A 19,540-nucleotide genomic window follows, 5' to 3' on the forward strand; every position below is an offset into this window, starting at 1 on the left:
TTTCATCTCTCTTCTCAAAAGCTTAATTAAAAATCAATAGGCAAACATAATTTAATCTGTAACAAAATCATGAAAACGTGAAAAAATCTTGAAAAATTGTATTTTTTAACATTCACGGCAATGGTATCGTCACAATTTAACAGGGCTCAGAAAAACTCTGAAATGTTCTAAAAATGTGATTTTAAATATAAAAATACTATTCATTTAATCTTGAATAACCCAGCTTGAATCTTTTAATTTCTTTTAAACTTATACCTTTTTAATAAAATAGAAGTCAAGAAAAACGAAATCATTCGTTTGATAACTTGATGAATCCGAGAATATGTTTTTTTTAACTTTGACTGATTTTTGATAACATCATTAAAGTATTCGCAGCATTCACTTCTCAATAAATGTTGTACAAATTTTAAGTTAATGTATGTTTTGCTAACAATTCGTCAAATAGTTAGTATCACACTTTTCAATTGAAAACTATTAAAATTTACCTAAACAGTATCTATGGATTAAATATCTATTATTATGTTATATCAAAGAATTGACTTAAGAAAATTTATAAATTTCACGGGATTTCTCGGAAATCTTCAAATTTTACGAATTTTACGCTGTCTGCAAAATAGTGAAAATTCACTTACCCCAATTAAAATGTTGAAATAATTTCAGAAAAAAATCCTTTACAAAAAAAAGTCAACCAACTTATATTCAAGTGTTATTTACTTTTAAGTACTCTTATACAAATTAAAATAGTATTCAGACTAAGGTATTAAAATCATGAAATAACTTTCAAAAACTTCTTTCATCTTTTTCACATTAAAAAAAATGTTTCTTGCTTCCCTTGTTTCTAGTTCTCTTGGATTACGTATTGCGAGCTGTCACTTTACACGAAAATACTTTTTTTGTAATATTGCAGGATTTGATTCTTACTTTAAAAACCCGATTTAATCCCACCTGGGGTGAGATAGAGCCTTTCTTACTAAAGAATATAACGATGGTAGAACTTCTTTCAATTTATAACATTGACTTTGTTTAGAAGAAGAAGAAAGTCTTATTATGAAAGCAAAGTATTATAAATGATATGATTTCCAAAAGAAACAAAAAACGCCATTTTCACCAAAAGAATATTTTTAATCGTACATATTCTTAATCAAACAAGCGTTTATGACAAATGCGAGCATAGCAAGCTTCACATGCGCCAGTGACAACGCACACCGCGGTAGGCGCAAAGAAAAACCGAGGTAGGGGAAGGTGGGGCAAGACGACCATATGGGGCAAGAGGAACAATCGCTCGTACGGCCGTATTTTTTACAATTTTGATTATTTCCAGTATGAGGAATTGTTGCTAGCAATGCAATTAGCTGATTCTACTACCACATAACCGCCAAAACGACGTAAACGCCACGGGGCATAAGATTTAATGAAGTTTTTTTCAAAACCTTTGTTTTCTTATAATATTTGGAAAGTACAAAATAAGGCTTAGGGTTCGTTTAAAGGCTCATTTTACCAAAATGCTATTTTTCCTAGATCAGTAGTGTCCCTACCAATGACATGCACCTATTACAAAGTTTGATTTAACTTTTGGTTATTTTTGTTGAGAGCTTTTAAAAAATCTTGTTTAGATGGGGCAAGAGTACCATATGGATTTTTAGTATGAAAAAAAATACGAATTGCTGCAACAGCATATTTTATTGGGAAATAAATACATGAAAGTACTTAAAAACTGATAAACAATTGTTAAAAAAAAATCCATATAAAACATAGTGATATTATGAAAATTTTCTATTAATCATCGAAGTAATTTTTTTTTTTCGTGAAAACGATAAAAATTTGAGTAAAATATTATTATTTAATCTAAAAATGGAAAAAACCATTCAAATACATTCTAATCTGATGTATCTAAGTGATAACAGTTCAATTGTTAGCAAATTAACATGTTTTTTCATGCATTGTTCCTCTTGCCCCAACGGGTTGTTCGTCTTGCCCCACTAGTTGAGTAGAACGTACGGAAAATCAAAAATTTTAAAATTATTTTTTTACATAAAAAAACAGGATTTTTTAAAAACTTGTTCTAACAAAGTCTTAGTCAATACCTAGAATATGATGATTATAATAAAATCCGACAGATTTTTTAACTTTTTAATGGGTTATAACGAGCATTTCCTTAGCTTGTTACACTTGCCCCACTTTCCCCTATAAGTGAACCGCGTGTGCCGCACGGTGCTGGGAAGATAGCCATTCAGCTTCTACGAATGTGACAGAGTCAGAGATAGCTATTTTTACAACCGCACCACTACACACTCAATCACGAGTACCTTAAGTAGAAAGCCATTGGCGTCGCCAGCATTGAAAACTTTGAAAACGATATAAACGATGAAAAGCTTAGAAAGCTCCTATTGGAATCCAATGAACCCTATTAAATAAACTTACGAAATCACGAAAAAATTGAGTCTACTTTTAGGCGATTTTCGGAGCCCACGGAAAACAAATAGATTGTGGCCGGATGAATGTCCTATGTCACAAAAGTTTTTAAATAAACATTGGACAGTTATGCAAAAACAAACAGGGCAAAAGAAACCGAAAAGCTACGATATCTTACATGTTGTAGGAAACATCGGTAGACAAGCTACTACAAAGGAGTATAAGTCGAGCCAGCAAATATATGCGCCAGCATTCTCGCGCCAGTATTCGAAGCTCAACTTGACAACTTGGCGACGAAGCGTCGAAGCGTCGAAGCGTCGAAAATCGATGCATTGTGATTTTTTGACGATTTTTCCGATTAAAACTCATGCTGAATCGACATATTTACGAAGATGGAAATGACGTCCTGGCTTAAAGTAAAACCTATACCTTTCTTTAGTAAGAAAGGCAAAAATATTCAACGATTGTTTATTTTTAGCAAACAGCCCTCCTTAACTTAACATTCAATGAAGCTGCTCAAAATTGTACCTTTTTGTGATTTATAGTCGCTGATTCAACTGCTGCAAACTGTTATACAAACAGTAATTACTAAAAGTTTGTTTCCCAACCATGATTGCGAGTACAGTTAACCTTTCACGACGGTTTATATAACCTCAATATGTTCACATAACTCCTTCACCATTTCCTTCCAGCAATTTGTAACCTTCTGTACAAATTGCGTCATGACTGAAGTTTTTTCTTTCTCTTTCAGTTGCACCAGTTGAGTTGTGCGTTACGTTTTCAAGGAAAAAGTAATGTCTTAGAGCAAGCAAGGACTTTTGTCTGGTCCCACCCACCCCCTTCATCATTCGTTATTGATGGAAGCTGTAATGTCGACGACAAGTATTCGTGAAAACAAGCAAAGGAAATGAGCGGAAAATCACCAGCTTACAGTCACGGGGGATAAAATGAGGATAATTTATGTACGGTTTGGCACCTTCCCGCGTGATCGATTTAAAATCGATTCCCGGCCTGGGAGGAGGCAAGATTGATGCTCCAGACGAAGGAGCATTTGTTTAACTTGGGATAGAGAAAATTTAATAATGTTTTGTGCAATGTTTCTAATTTCTTTTAAAATGATTTGAAAATCTGCATTATTTCATTTTTAAAACTCATTTCAGAAGTCAGTTGGCTTTTGCAATCCTTCCCAGCTGTACTTACCCTCATGACAATGCACTAACGTGTCGGCTAAGTATATAAAATCACATAAATAGTCTAAGGTCCACCAGAGTGCCGGCGCCTGGCGGTTGATCTCCCAGAACACGGCACGTCCTATCACAAACACTATATTGTACAGTACGGCTAGCGACACCACCGACAGCCACTGGAAGAAGAAGAAGAAAAAAAGAGACAGAAACAGAGACAAGACATGGTATTAGATATCTGGTCGACGTCTTTCTTCAGCGGTCTCTTGGACAGGCCCAGAGAGTGTAACTAATAGATTACCGGACGGAAGTGGACATTGATTTTATGAAAAAAGAGGAAATGAAATGTACTGAGGATACACTCTGTAACACTAGAGATTTGTGGAGGGATGAGTACCACATATTGCATCGACTGGATTAAGTGATGGAACGGCATGATTGATTGAAGTTGATCCAGTTTAGTGAGGGGAAGAAGAATGGGATTTGGGTGCGATCGGTAAAAGGTCGATGGTTCGTTCAAGGCCAAGTTGAGAATCTTCAAAAGGAGAGCTGATATATTGAATGACTAGACCAGAATATACAGAAAAAAAGATAAATTTTGTTATTAAACATTGATCAACAACCATTTTCACAACAATTGTAAACAGACTTAACTTTATTTAATTTGTTATTTGTAATTTAAATGAAACAATATTTTCAAACTCAGTTTTTAATTGCCATCATTAGGAAATCAATAAAAGTTTAAAGGCCTCCCCCATGTTGGTTGCGGTCACCCGGTTCATCACACCACGGTGACAAGTTGTCTCCATCGTGATAAATCACAACCTTGGTTCTGCGGTTCGCACACAACCAGCCAGCCGTATCAGGGGTAATTAAAATGTCAAATCGCTCTCCCTCAATTATGATTAATTTGGCAACTATCGCCTACTCTCTCTCTCTCTCCTAGTGACAGTGCGTGCTTATCGCATCTTCAAAGCGCTTCATTTTCACACTGCGGTGCCAAATGCCGGCTTGAGGCTTGTTGTGACGATTGCTTTCGGGAGATTGCCGGCCTAAGATAAGTCGGGTATAAATCTTCTGACGCGAGGAAATTATGCTCAGTTTGCCTTCGGATGATGAGTCCGCGGGAGGTCAAGGTGGCGATGATCTTGGTTTTAAAGTTGATAATCTTAGCTTCTGTTTTCGTATTTATTTGATGAATCTCTTTATTTACGAGGAAAACGTTGAAACAAGTCTAAACTAGTTTTAATTGGTTCACTTTGGAAATTGAAAAGAATGTTAAGTTTTATTGTTCAAAGCGATTTCCAAATATTAATTTCTTTTTGACATTATATTTTGATTGCCTTAGATAAAGTTTCATTTAATTCGATTATTTAAATTTGAGAAAACGATAATACTAAGTTTGAGTATCCGAAAAATTAATCGATCAAATTTTTTCTGAAGTTAATGCTTCAAAATCGGTGTTTTGAATTTGCAATAAATCGTGTTTAAAAATTACGCATAAAAAAACAATTTTTAATTTTTCATTTTTTAAGGTGATGTCGAAAATCATACTTATGAGTTGGATTTGCAATAAATAGTAGATTTTTCAGAAATATTGTTGCAACATGAAGAGTAGCGTGGTTCACGGTTATATGAACAAGACAAAAATTCCAAAGAAATTTAGCCTCAGAAGAGAAAAGGAAAATTTTGGCAAATTTCGTAAAACTTCAGTGGGTTTACAATAAACCTGAAGTTAGCATGGAATTTAAATCAATCTACTTTGAATTTTTTTTTACCATTTGTTTCAATCCATTCTCATGATTTCTAATAGGTTTTGATCCGCTGAACATCTTTGTAGACGATTTTTGGAGAATTCAAATAATTTTATTTTTGAAACACATACAACATAAACATGAAAATTAAAATAACAAGATCAAAGTCTGATTCTAGAAATATCGAGACAAAAAGTATCACAAAATGTTTTAAACATCTTTACAGATTTGCCAGGTATTTTAAAAAATAAACAGAATATTCATGAACATATTTATTTATTTACAAAAAAAAATATTAAAAATTCATTATCATTATACAATGAATCCAAAATAGTCTAAAATCAATTTCACAACTTTTTTTTGTCAATGAAAATTTCAATTTCAGTCAATTTTTCTCATAACTTTACAAGGAAGTGGAAAATGGTTTCCAAAAAGTATCAACACGTGTAAGATATTAATCTAAACAACTTGTAAAAAGAATTTTGTGAAAATTTGAAAGCAAAATTTACATCGTCCAACGAAAAATTATGCCAATGATGGAAGTAGTCACCTTAAGACTAAAAGTTGACTTCCAAAAATACTTTTCTTTCTATTTTTTTTAAAGTGTATCAGGGGACTAAATCGACTTCTTTTGAGACTATGGCGCGTGATGGTGAAAAAACTGACAAAAGAGAAATACATTTTTTTTAAATAATGGGAAATATAAGAAATCAGATCAAAAAAATAATTAAAATTCATTTTTCAATAGAAAAATCTAGAATTCAATTGCAAAGTACATCACATTTTAGGCTGGGCTTTAAAATTGTGGTTTTATTTTCATAGAAAAGATCAAAAGATGTCTTTAAGTCTCCTAAAACAAATAAAAAAAAATAAAAAAATTTAAAAAAATACCTTTTTTGAGATTTCAAATTTTAGTCATTAAAAGTTAAATAAAAAAAATGTTTTTTTCGTGTATCCATTTTTTCGAAAATATCCTAATCATAACCTACAACTTTTCCGAAGACACCAAATTGATCAGAAAATTACTTCTAAGATACAGAACTTCATACACACAGTAAACAAATGTGTAAATGTTGAAACAAAATTTATGCCATTTCAATAACAAATAATGTTAAAATAACAGAAAGCGTTATGGAATCTTCTTGAAAAATCCATTTTTGAATAAGGGTTTAATAACAGTTTATGTTATCATAACAAAATTTGTTATTGGTTTGATATTGATTGAAAGCCAAAACAACTTGGGAATAACATTTTTTGTTATGGAAGAATGCCGCCAACTGTTATTGGGATGATCGGATTAGTTGTTAAAATAACAAAAAATAATAACAAAGATTTGTTCGAAGAATAACTCTGAATTCTATTAGTCTGTTATTGCAATAACAATTCAATAACAAAAAATGCATAACGACGAATAACAAATCTTGATATAAATAACATAAAATGTTATTGGCCTAGTATTTTCAAACATCAAAAAATGTTATTCCCAAGATATTTCCGTCTGCTCGGGTTTAGACTAAAAAAGTGACAATACAGCAGAAAAGTGGTAAAATTATAACCAGTATAACCAGTAGCATGGTCCAAATCATTATCAATTCTCAGATGTAGGACATTCATTAAATTTAGAACAACTTTCCCGAAGACACCATATTTTTAGGATTTTTTGCTAAAAAGTTATTAACTTCTGAAAATGACCAAAGAGCCGTCTGCTAAAAAATATTCATTTTCAGAAGTTAACAACTTTTTGGCAAAAAATCCTAAAATTATCCTGAAAAAAAAACTGAAACAGTTGCTTTTCTTCATAAATTTTGACGATTTTTCCCATACAAACTTCTAGCGATTAGAGATAAGGGTTCCCGTGGTCAGAATTAGCTCAAATTTGGAATTTAGCCTAGTGATTGATGGTCCAATCTTTGATTTCAGGGGGTAGCAGCGAGAAAGCTTGGATTTGGACCACTCTAATGACCAGCCTACGAAATTGTATGGAGACTTGTCAAGAAAAAACCAAAAAATACAAACAAAAGTCGATTTGCGGAATCGTAGAGAACCACTCCCTGATTTTTTGGGGATATTTTTATTCAATCACAATTTGAAAGTTTGTAAGCCTTGTCTTAATAGATTCTTTTATTAGTTTACTAGCAATTGTGATCCATTTCTACGTTGATGCCAAATGGACCAATACAAAGGGGACGATGTGCAAATTGACAGCAACAATAAATGAGTCAAGATAAGATCTGTCTAAACCGTCTAATCTCTCCAGGCTCCACCAGAGTGATGAAACGCCAGCAGTTAAAGTGATTGACCATCGTCTTTGCTCAGAGTGGTAAACCGTTTACGACCAACTAAAGCGAGAGCTTTCGGTGGATAATTGGGTCTGCATTTGACATCAAGTCCCTGGCACTTTCGCATTCTAGGTCATGGGCAGGCACCATCCACTCAATCCTGGCGGGTTGTGGGTTTCGGTTAGGTTAACCCGAATCACAAAGTTTTAATTGGAAAGCAGGGGGTTGAATTAATTTCTCTAATCACTAAATTTGCACTAAGCACCTACGCTGTTTGTGCTTAATTGAATCGAGCGGCGGCGAAACTTACCCGGTAATGTGAGGGCAGGGACGGATCGACGGACAGCCGGCTGCAGGTTCCGTCCGAGGGCAGCGCCTGGGCCGTCTGGTGCAGCCGGGTGTCCGAGGCGGTCGTGGAGGAAAACTTGTCCAGGAACTGGTCGGGGGGCTTCGAGCGGCCCCGTTTGCTGAGCCGATGCCGGAACGCGTTCAGCCACCGTCGTAACGAGCGTCGACCGCCGGAAGATTCCTGCAAAACGAGAACGGAGAAAGAAAGGACAAATAATGAAAATCTATTGAAATGCATTGCAAATTCCCCCCGGGGAACAAGGCGGAAGGTCAAAAGGTACGGTCAGCATTTTGCAATCATCGAGGGAAAACCAATGGAAAATGCATTTTCCACTCCACCCTCACCCCCCTTAGCTATTGAACGTCGTCTTCGATTGATGCTATCGGTTTTCAACGTGAAAACCGAATCTCAGGAAAGTACACAAGACAGCACACGGTCGTAAATCGAGAAGCCCTGTGGGAAGTTCCGAGGAATTGGTAAAAAATGCTGGCTCAATGCCAAAGCAAAGGGATTGGTTTCATCCCAGGGCAATCCGTTGGGCTGATTTTCCTTTTATTGTGTCTGGCAGTTTGGTTCTGTACAAAACCGGAAGAACTATGCGGTGGAAAACTATGAAAAAGTCGCTTTGATATGGATTGAATGTCACACAGTACAGTTTCGCTGACAAGCAGAAGAACAGTGAAACGGTTTGCTCAATGTTTGGAATTAAGGAAGTGTTGATATTATGTAGTCGCTTGTGTGCTATCTTGTGACACGTCTGCTGTGAAAAAATAGGACAAATTTTAACTCAATTTGCCATGGCCTGCATTTTGTACTACCAGCAATGAGCAAACTTTCTGAAAATTTACGATTCATTATCAAGGATTAAACAAACTCTCAAGTGGATTGCCAGCTTGACAATCATAGGCAAACTCGGCTACACTCTTACTCCCTTGTTCGCTGCAAAACTTTCCCAAGACTCTCATTAAAAAGAAAACTTTCAATGGTTCAAACTGCTCAGTTCGTCCCACTATAATGACTTTAATGAGACTGGGGGGACAACCTTACAGTTTACTACGCTACTGGAAGTTAGTGTGCCAATGGGGCGTTGATTTGCGTCCCAATTAAAAGTTTACTCAAGCTACTTAAAAGTGGCGAAAGTGCGTAGGGAATCGAACCCAACGAGAAAATTTTCTCATTTAAGCATCTGTTTCGACATTCACACACATCCAATGTTGGGTGAAAGTGAAACTTTTGTCAATCCAATTCACCCAAATGTGCCATCGAGACGACAATAATGCCAGTTTGGCTAACAAATTTGAATGAGCTCTGCACTCGATGAGTCAATGAGTTGGCTCATTGACTGCTGATGGTGATGCCGGGAACGGCATCGGGAAAACTGTTATTGGGTCAATTAGCTCCGGGATAGATTGAAATAACAAAATGAGTGTCGTGCTGGGGTGAAGGTTTTTTGTTGGGAATTGAGAAGCCATGGTGAGAGGGAAAATCGATACTGAAAAAGAGTTTGTAGAGTGTTATTTGAATCGTTCTCATCCAATTATATCTGTTCCAAAGTTAAATTAAGTTTTTTTTAAGTCAGAAAAAATAAAAAAAAGGAAAAAAGTCCATTTCATAAAAAACACCAACACTGGTAAAAGTACAAAAAAAAAGATACTGTTTTTATAAACTCTTACTGCTCAAATGCAAATCATTTTAATTCAATAGCATTTTTAATTCTATTGCATCACTCATCAAATAGATGATGTGAATCTCGCTTTTTTGTATTTCCTCATTTAATTATTTTCAATAGTGGATGATAAAATAACAAAGCTATATTGATAATACCATTACACCTGGTCAGTGTATTATAAATTAATCCAACCATTGAAAACTTCCTTCCTGCCGTGAAATGTGTGAAAACACTGAGTTGATTTATATAATGAAGGTGATTCCTGGAATCATGAAACTGAATTGTTTAATCGCTAATTTGATGAATTGTTCTGTGAATCGTTCAGTACAAGGGCAACTTGTCAGGTCCACAGAAATGTAAAAGATTCAACGGAAACTCAATAAACCTTCAGTAAATCCACATTTTCAGCGGAATTAATAACTTCCATCGAATAATCCAGATTGCTCCGAGTTCTACGAAGCAATTTCAACGATTCCTCGCACGTTTCGAGGTAAACTTTAGCAGATTAATTCCGGAAAACCTTCGCTCAAGCCCACATATGCAAAGCAGGTTCCCCCTTCCACTCATCATCATTGAGAAGCCGGTGCAAACATAATGGATTGATGAACCCTTTCGCTCTTGAACTTGGCAAACACCTCCAGTTTTACCTGGCAGACCTTGGAGAGGCCCGTCAATAAAACCCGCAGTCATCGTAACGCGATACCCGGCACTGTCAACTTTAACGCAGCTCTGAACAGAAAAAAAAAGTCGAACGAGACGACACCACCCGCATATTGATTCCATTATCGGCCAGTCACGTAGCTCGGTTTTCTTAAGCTAACAACTCGCGCAACGTCACAGCGAAGTACTCAATTTGATCGGTTTCCATTTGTGTGATAAACGGTCGCGTGCGATTAATTTGTGGTCATCGCTGGCAACCCTTTGCGAACCTGAAGCTTCAAAATCATGTTTTTATCAAACAGAAATATGTTAGACAGGGTTGTTAAAATATCAAAATATCAGCTCTCAGCAACTACAATTATCCCGCCTGAATAATCATGCCTAGAGGGTGACGAGCGGGAATTCCCGGGAAAAATTTCCCGGGAAATCGGCAATTTTTTGACCTCTCGATTCCCGGGAAATTTCGTCGAGACTCCCGGGAAATTTTATTCTTATAAATATCGAACCAAAATTAATAAACTAATCAGAAAAACATTTGAAAAATTCGAAATTATTTAGAACATTGGATGTTCAATGTTCGATTTCCAATATTGAATTGATCAATGCTTCTCTAATCTTCTTATTCTAAAAGTGTTCCAATAACTTTAATTGAGTGTAACCAAAAAATGTGGAACCCAAAATTAACATTGAAGCATAATTAGCAGTTACACACCATAAATGAAATATTTTTTATTTCTAAGAGGGAAAAGCCTTTTCAAGATAAGTTTAATTTCCATATTCCCTCTCGAGCATAGCATAACTCATAGTCTATTTTTTTTAATTCTAAGTAAGTCAATTTCGCTTTATCGAGTCATTTTGTGTTTTGCATATTAAATTATATTTAAAGAATAAAAATCAGACATTTTTTTGTTAGCGGACACTAAGTCCGCGAATTGTGAACATTTACAGTTGACCTTTAGAAGGAAAAAATCAACTTAAAGTTTTTGTTTTGAGTCGTTATTTATCATATTGCAGAATGCCATATTGCATAAATGGATAATTATATATTAGTTATTGTTTTACTTTCAAAAAATCTAATAACAAGTTCAACAAAAATGTTGTGCAACTTTGGAAAAATCAATCAGTGCGAATGAAGATTCGTAAACATTTTAAACTGCAATTCGAGTCCCAAAAAGGCTCGAGAAACGATTTTGTATTTGTAGATTGAGGGAACACTATTGGCTAGTTAAAAAAATTCCCGGGTCCCGGGAATTCCCGGGAAATGGCAAAACTCAACTCTCGATTCCCGGGAAATTGAAAATCTCGAGAATCGTCACCCTCTAATCATGCCTCAAATACAACTGCTCTTCTCTCTTCATTGAAACTCTCAGCGCCGAACATAGCCAAACACGTTTTCGTGTTTACCCACTCGCGATTGACATTTTCCTTTTCTCTCTCATTCCCGCTTCCACGATCATCTTACCGCAACATCGTTTAACCACAAAAACCGCCACAAAACCAATTTTGCAAACGCAGTTTAACGGGTCGTCATGCGTGGTCGGCTCCTAATCGCCATCTCGCGTTCTCTCATTGCAGTTTTCGGAGAGATTGAGAGACTCAGCGGTGAGAGCGCATAGTCGAGGAGTGATAGAGAGAGAATGACATCGCTGGGAATCACGAGACACAAGAAGAGATCTCACAAGCTAAAGTGACGGCCGCTATACTCTCGGATATTTTTGGTGCAGAGATAATCTATTGATAGCTTTTCTATCACTCATTTGCAACACTGATGTTAGATGAAATTGACCGCAAAAATAGCCATCAGCATTTTTCTTCAAACATTGATGTTTTTAAAAATAAGTTAAAAAATTTCGCCCCGAAAGGGCTCCCGCCGAGCACGTTCTACATCAGACCACCAGCTCAGCTCCACGTTGCTGCGGGCACAACTAAACTGTCGTCCCCCGCTCAAGGAAAAGTGCGTGACATTTTGCGCTCTTCCCGAAACTTGAGTCACCTTGCACAGGCTATCTTGCGTGGTTCAGGGTCGTCGGTGTTATTTAACTTGGTGATGTTTGGCTTTGCCGGGTGCTATTCCGGGTGGAACTGGATCTATGATTTTTGTCTCACTTGTAAGAAATCTAATTCTTAACCGTTAGATTTAAAAAAATATTTTTTTCTTGTGGTTTGATATTTGAATGACTGTCCTTGTTCGCATAAATGTCCCATATGCATTTTTATCACTTTTGAGTTATTGATGCAGTTTGGTTTAAAATCGTGTGCTCTTTCGGAAAAGTCTAAAACATCCCGGATTTCTATGCGAACATAGGCAACCTTGCATAATACAAAAAATAATTTATGAAAACTTATTTTAGAACAAAAAATTATCAATGTATCAGAACTGGGGTGACATCTATACCATTTCAATATGTTGTTCTTAGATTTCCTCAACAATTTTCTTGTTTCAAAATTAGGAAATTACAAAGCATGCATACATTTGGCTTTGTTTGCGAGTTTGGCAAACTGTCAAATACAAAAATTGCGAGTTTGTTTGTTTGGTTGCCAAAATCTAAAAGCTCCTTTACTATTTCCGTTAAAAGAACGATGACTCAGAATTCCCCACGATATTTCAGCGTCTGCTATGTGCTATTAGGATGTAACAAAAATGACTTTTTGGCGGGCATTCAGGGGTTTGTTCCGGTGGGCATACTGAGCCCAAATCCCAAATATGAGCTTGATTGGACGTAACAGGAGCTGGCGCTCCGCTCTTCAATTTTAAATGGGATTTAACCCGTAAAAAAAGATGTTTTCAAAAATGTCACTTTTTGAGGCATTTTGGCCACTAAAGCGTTTATTTTCAACATCATTGGCGTGTAGGCCAGATTCTTGCGCATCTTATGGTATATATAACATTGAAGTTTGGAGCACCCTGGAGCTCGGTACAGACCTACAAAGTTTGGCATTTTTTTGAAAAATCGTCCCCGGCAAAAAAGATATGCGTCGCGCCTCGCGACGCCCTAGACGCCCTTTGATTTTGCTGGGGTCGATTTTTCGAAAAAATGCCAAACTTTGAAGGTCTGTACCGAGCTCCAGGTACTCCCCCTCCCCCTAAAGTGTCCACGGATGGTGTCGGATGGATGGTCCCATTCGGATAAACAAAATTTAGGATAATCAAATCACGAAAAAAAACTATTAAACTACACTAAAGTGATTATGAACTTTAAATCAAAGATGATGGCCAAAATGGCGGTATCATATTGGATAATCTACACCCAACCGGCGGTCGCATGATTTTGATGCATGGCAGCGTGAAAGTATATCAGAATCTGCATGAAAACTGTCCTCATGCATTTTTTGCGATATAGGGGTATGACATTTTTGCCCGTTACCGACAATTATCGACATTACCGACGGCAGATTGATTGTATTGCAGAAAAAAAAAACCTTAACAGAACGAGGATTGAACCATCAACTTCTAGGTTGCTGATCCGACACGCTACCACCGCGCCATGGACGCTTGATGAATGGTGAGAGACAGAGCGCGAACATAATGTTCTCTCTAGATTGTTGCTCGGGGACGCGCCAGCATTCTATGTGTTGGTGAGAACTGCAGATCGCTGACGTGTTTACACGCGGGCAAAAATGATCTATGGGCTTGCTGCAAAAAATGTAATAAAATATAACATTTTCTGCAGCAAATTCACTGTTGCAGATTTTGAGATATATTTTTCGTTTGGGTGTACGAGTCTACCACCGTAAAAAAAAGAGGTCACCGTTTGGCTAAAGTGGCAAGCAAGGACTTTTGTTCATCGTTCAAACTTAAACATTTCGATACCTTTACATCGATTGTAGATCTTAACTCCAGGGAGTCCTTGGATGATCATGGACATCCCATTACATTCATATAGTAGTCTACCATATCCACTGATGCTATACGCACATGATCCGGGGTCAAAATCCGACGACCTCTTGCTTGTTACGGCAGTAGACTCGTAGATCTTAACTCCAGGGAGTCCTTGGATGACCATGGACATCCCATTACATTCATATAGTAGTCTACCATATCCACTGATGCTATACGCACATGATCCGGGGTCAAAATCCGACGACCTCTTGCTTGTTACGGCGGTAGACTCGTAGATCTTAACTCCAGGGAGTCCTTGGATGACCATGGAAATCCCATTACATTCATATATTAGTCTACCATATCCACTGATGCTATACGCACATGATCCGGGGTCAAAATCCGACGACCTCTTGCTTGTTACGGCGGTAGACTCATAGATCTTAACTCCAGGGAGTCTTTGGATGACCATGGAAATCCCATTACATTCATATAGTAGTCTACCATATCCACTGATGCTATACGCACATGATCCGGGGTCAAAATCCGACGACCTCTTGCTTGTTACGGCGGTAGACTCGTAGATCTTAACTCCAGGGAGTCCTTGGATGACCATGGAAATCCCATTACATTCATATATTAGTCTACTATATCCACTGATGCTATACGCACATGATCCGGGGTCAAAATCCGACGACCTCTTGCTTGTTACGGCGGTAGACTCGTAGATCTTAACTCCAGGGAGTCTTTGGATGACCATGGAAATCCCATTACATTCATATAGTAGTCTACCATATCCACTGATGCTATACGCACATGATCCGGGGTCAAAATCCGACGACCTCTTGCTTGTTACGGCGGTAGACTCGTAGATCTTAACTCCAGGGAGTCCTTGGATGACCATGGAAATCCCATTACATTCATATATTAGTCTACCATATCCACTGATGCTATACGCATATGATCCTGGGTCAAAATCCGACGACCTCTTGCTTGTTACGGCGGTAGACTCGTAGATCTTAACTCCAGGGAGTCTTTGGATGACCATGGAAATCCCATTACATTCATATAGTAGTCTACCATATCCACTGATGCTATACGCACATGATCCGGGGTCAAAATCCGACGACCTCTTGCTTGTTACGGCGGTAGACTCATAGATCTTAACTCTAGGGAGTCCTTGGATGACCATGGACATCCCGAAGTACCCATAGAACTTTGAGAAACATAAAATTTTACTAAACAAATAAATTAAAAAAAAATGTTTTTCAAATATTTTAATTTTAAACTTTTAATATTTATTTTTATAATCGTACAAAAAATGCTAGCTGTGGACCCCCCGAACTTGACAACTTTTTTATACATTTGTATTGGTTGTTTCCGTTGTGCTTAAAGGAAATGGCTATGCACCTGGCGCTTCCATATTTTTGTAGATGGCTCATACAGTTGGGAGGAGACGCATGGTTTTTTTTAAATTGTTCGATTTTTTTTGTTAAAAAAATTACCACATTCGCGTCAGTCCGCGTGGATATAAAATCAAATTCTGTCGATTGCATCGGATTCGGGGATGCCTTTTCTCTGAGGAACCGATGAGATATCGTGAATCCCATGACACAAGTTTTGTTTTGTCGAGTAGTGAAATGAGTTAAAAATTACGTTTTGTCGTACGTAACAAACCCTACAAGATGCTTTTTACCGATTTTAGTTATCCGTTTCCGTTTTGGTTTACATACAGCAAATATAGACCATATATAGACCAAATTCTAACCATTTCCATCCTTTTTAGCTCTCTGGACGCAAACGAAAGGTTATTAGTTAAGCTTTAAAGAAAAAGTCATTTTAAATTTCCAAAATCTAGCCTGATATTTGAAAAAGTCGTATGTGAACCTGCTGTTTGAAGGTCTCGGCACCAAAGATTTTTAGCCTGATTGGACATTTTTTTCCAAGTGAGCGGTTTTCGTGAGGATTATTATTTATTACTTGCTCTAGGTGAAAAAAAAATGAAGTCCGTTAAACCAAACCTGTACGAAAAATCCAATTGCAGAAAATTATGTTCAAAAATGTATGCTTGGAATTTACGGCCTTTCCAGAATTTTTTTATTTCCAAGGTTTTTCACAGATTTTTGGCAAATTTTAGACTCTTCCCGAATTTTACTATTTCTCAAATTGAACCACATTGAAATTTTAAACCTGTGAGAATTGGGTCCAGAAATTAGGCTAAAATTGCTGATATCATTGTTCACAACGACACAGCTTTTTTCTGAGTACATTGACCATTTGTGCGACCACAAAGGGGTTAACATAAATTTTTGAATCAATTTTGAAAAAAATAACTTCTTGGCCATTCTTGACTACATAGGAAAAAAATGGTGTTAATTTGAAAAGGTGTAATTTTAGAAGTATGAATTTTATCTCCTTTATGATGTCTTTTATCTCAATTTAGACTTAAAAAGTGACATTACACCAGAAATGTGGAAAAATTACACATTTTTAGAAGTAAAATTATACATTTTTTCTGACATAATGACATAAATGATCAGAAAGCGTATTTTTAACCATTATACATAAACATTGACGTAGGGCTACCGAATCCTATTGAGGTTCGAGCCTCGAGTCGATTTGACTCAAGATTATCACTGGAAAACGTTTTAATAAACATTTCAAAATGGCCACCCAAGTCAAGAAATAGAAAAATCGGATTTCAATTCAATTAACGGAATAAGTTTTTGAAAAACTATGTCAATTTTACTTGTAATTTCTAAGCAAGGAACCCTCATAATACTTCAAGGATTTTTTTTAATGAAAATTGACTCCAAACAGTTTGCATCAACGCGAGTCAATAATTCTGGATATTTTTTTTCGATAGTTCAAACTTGGGTGGTGAAAAGTGGGGTCATGGCCATGTATTGTTCTCGATCATTACAAAAATGGTGATAAAAATAATATTTTTTTTTCGAGGGCCGGAGATAAAGAGTCTCTGGTCGATGTCATCTTTTTCCAGAGATTTCACTGAATTTAACCGAATTTAATGATTGATTTGACCGGTTGATTGGAACTGCTTACATAATATTAAACAAAAAGTTGTAACTTTGACCTTAAAATGTAACCATAAAACCTGGAAGCTTCTTTTATTTCATCCATGCACCAGGTTTAACCTAATCGATTGTTCCTAAATTCCCAAAACTTAAAATTTTAAACACATCATCCCTTTTTCTTGATGATTTGTCCTAATGTACTTGTTGACACATATAAAAAGTCTACGTGCACATATCTCACACCACAACACCCACACACACAAACGTGCAAAGCGTAAGCTCATAACCCAATATCTCGCACGATTGATTTCCGAACGGGAAGTCATAAACCATTGAGCGATCCCCCGGTCACGTTTCGGCAAACGTTTCTCGTCCTCACTGGGACAGACATTTATCACACAAACTCCTCCTCCTCCTCCTTCTAGCTCCACGTGTGCGTGGTTTGTCCGGGCAAGCTTTCAGAAATCGATTACATTTATTCGCCGCCGAAAACGTGCTTAAACTTACAAGAAAAAATAGGAAGTGTCGACGGAAACCAACCTACACAAATTTTTACTTGTTACATCCCTTAGAAATTTAATAATTAATCACAAGAATTTTGCTGAAATCATTTTTATTTCATGAGTTCAAGTGACTTTAAATCGCGAATCCCTTGTTGAAGATTGACACTTTTAAGCCTCTTACCAGAATTTTCTCACCACCGATGGTGGAAATGTCAATCCGTTGAACCATCGTCGTCCAGGGCGGGGCTGCTGCCTTTGTTCTTTGGTTTCTTTGTCGTCCTCCACAGCTGCGTTGAGAAAGGTCCCCAAGGCGTCACTGCCACAAAACTGCCCACTTCTTCTTGTTAGTGCTTCTTTATTTTCAGCTGTTGTATTCTTCTTCTTGTATGCTGCCGGTTTTGAAGGATTTCAAGCTTCGTCACTCACATTGATTAAATTTATTTGTCACTTTTTTTGTTGCTCGTCACAAACACGAGCTTCTGATGAATGGCAAACGGGGCTGGGGTCAGGTGGGTTGAGTAAAAGGTTACTTCCTCCCACGCACTTGATACTCAACTTGAGCACTCGTCAATGGACAGCAGCGACGGAGTTGCCCTCAAGTGACCGCGTGGTCTTTTTCTTTTTATTAGAATGTTCATTTTTAAATGTTTTTCCTTCAAAATTATCTTTGATATAGAGCGTCCACAAATGTGGCATTTGTGGCACAAATGTTTTAATAATTTACAAAAAAAAAAAAAACGAGAAAATCCTAATTTGTTTTTATTTTTTCAATCTACTGTTCATATTGAACTTATCAGCTTGTCTGTAATTTTCATGTCAAGGTTAAACCAAGATAATATTTATTTCTGAAGCATTCACTACTGGAAGTAGATTTTGCTTATTTGTTGGGCAATAAATTACACTATTATATCGAGTGATTTTTCAGCCTTTCCTTAGAGAGAGAGGCGAACGTCGTTATATTTTAAAGTTTTGGAGTTTACTCATAAAAAAAGCTTTACGAGTACACACAAATTTCTAAAAATAACAGATATAAATAACAAAATTATATTCTAAAAACGAAAAATATTATACAAAAATGTTAAATTGAGGGTCAAAATGTAATTTCTTATTTTACAAATCTCCAGTCTAACGTTGATCCTTTTCGATACCTTCGAAATCACTGCGATTGGCACTTGTCCAACGTCCATCATCGCCATTCATCGATTGTGTACTTCCAGGAAAAGAAAAAAAAGTCTCACTTCAAACGAGTCTACCCAAGGGTCCTAGCTATTTTATCCAAGCGACTTCATCAATCTAGGTCAATCGAGATTTACATTCGGCGACGCAAAACGGACACAAATTGGATCGGAAAGAGATTTATGCGCGGGGGCAAACTTTGTGTAAATTATAATTTGTGCCTTTTATGTTTGAAATTCATTTCAACTTTGTTCGATTTTATTATGTGCTGTTAAGGTATTATCGAGGATCTGGCTGTTAACTTTCTTTGCTTTTTGAAAGATGTTTTGAAGGCATTTGTTTCACCTGATTGAGCACTTTGATGTGTAATGCTTGAAACTAATGATTCAAAATCAATTTTCTGAGATTTTTTTTTATGGATTATATATTTCTTGAAATTAAAGCAGCGAACAAAGTTGTAAATCAGTTTAATTTCTAAATAAATCTCAGCGAATTCTTTTGAGATGAGCTTCACCATCATTTAAAAGCAGGGTTATTTTTCAAAACAGAAACCTCTTTTCGGGGTTTCTCTTACAACGCCAACTACCAACCACCACTTAAGCTAATAAATAAAAAGTAATTTGACTTTTGGACCGACGCCAACAGTCGGTGGTCGTTGGCCCGAGTTCGCATTCGCTAGTCTCATTAAGCATTTTTTTT

The 19,540-nt window shown here is 36.6% G+C and overlaps 1 protein-coding gene across 2 annotated transcripts in view; it reads right to left on the reverse strand.

Moving 5' to 3' along the window:
- The window catches only part of LOC6049130 (cyclic nucleotide-gated cation channel subunit A), a 257,969-nt gene that overhangs the window by 53,475 nt on the left and 184,954 nt on the right, over positions 1-19,540 (reverse strand). For both annotated transcript variants that reach the window (XM_038251828.1, XM_038251827.1), the window contains 2 exons: positions 7,940-8,158; positions 3,613-3,775 (listed from right to left, as the gene is read on the reverse strand). In XM_038251828.1, the coding sequence (XP_038107756.1) occupies positions 3,613-3,775; positions 7,940-8,158 (382 nt within the window). The remainder of the gene's footprint in view (positions 1-3,612; positions 3,776-7,939; positions 8,159-19,540) is intronic.

The sequence above is a fragment of the Culex quinquefasciatus genome, chromosome 2 (assembly GCF_015732765.1).
Source record: "Culex quinquefasciatus strain JHB chromosome 2, VPISU_Cqui_1.0_pri_paternal, whole genome shotgun sequence".
In the NCBI taxonomy this organism is placed as follows: Eukaryota; Metazoa; Arthropoda; class Insecta; order Diptera; family Culicidae; genus Culex; species Culex quinquefasciatus.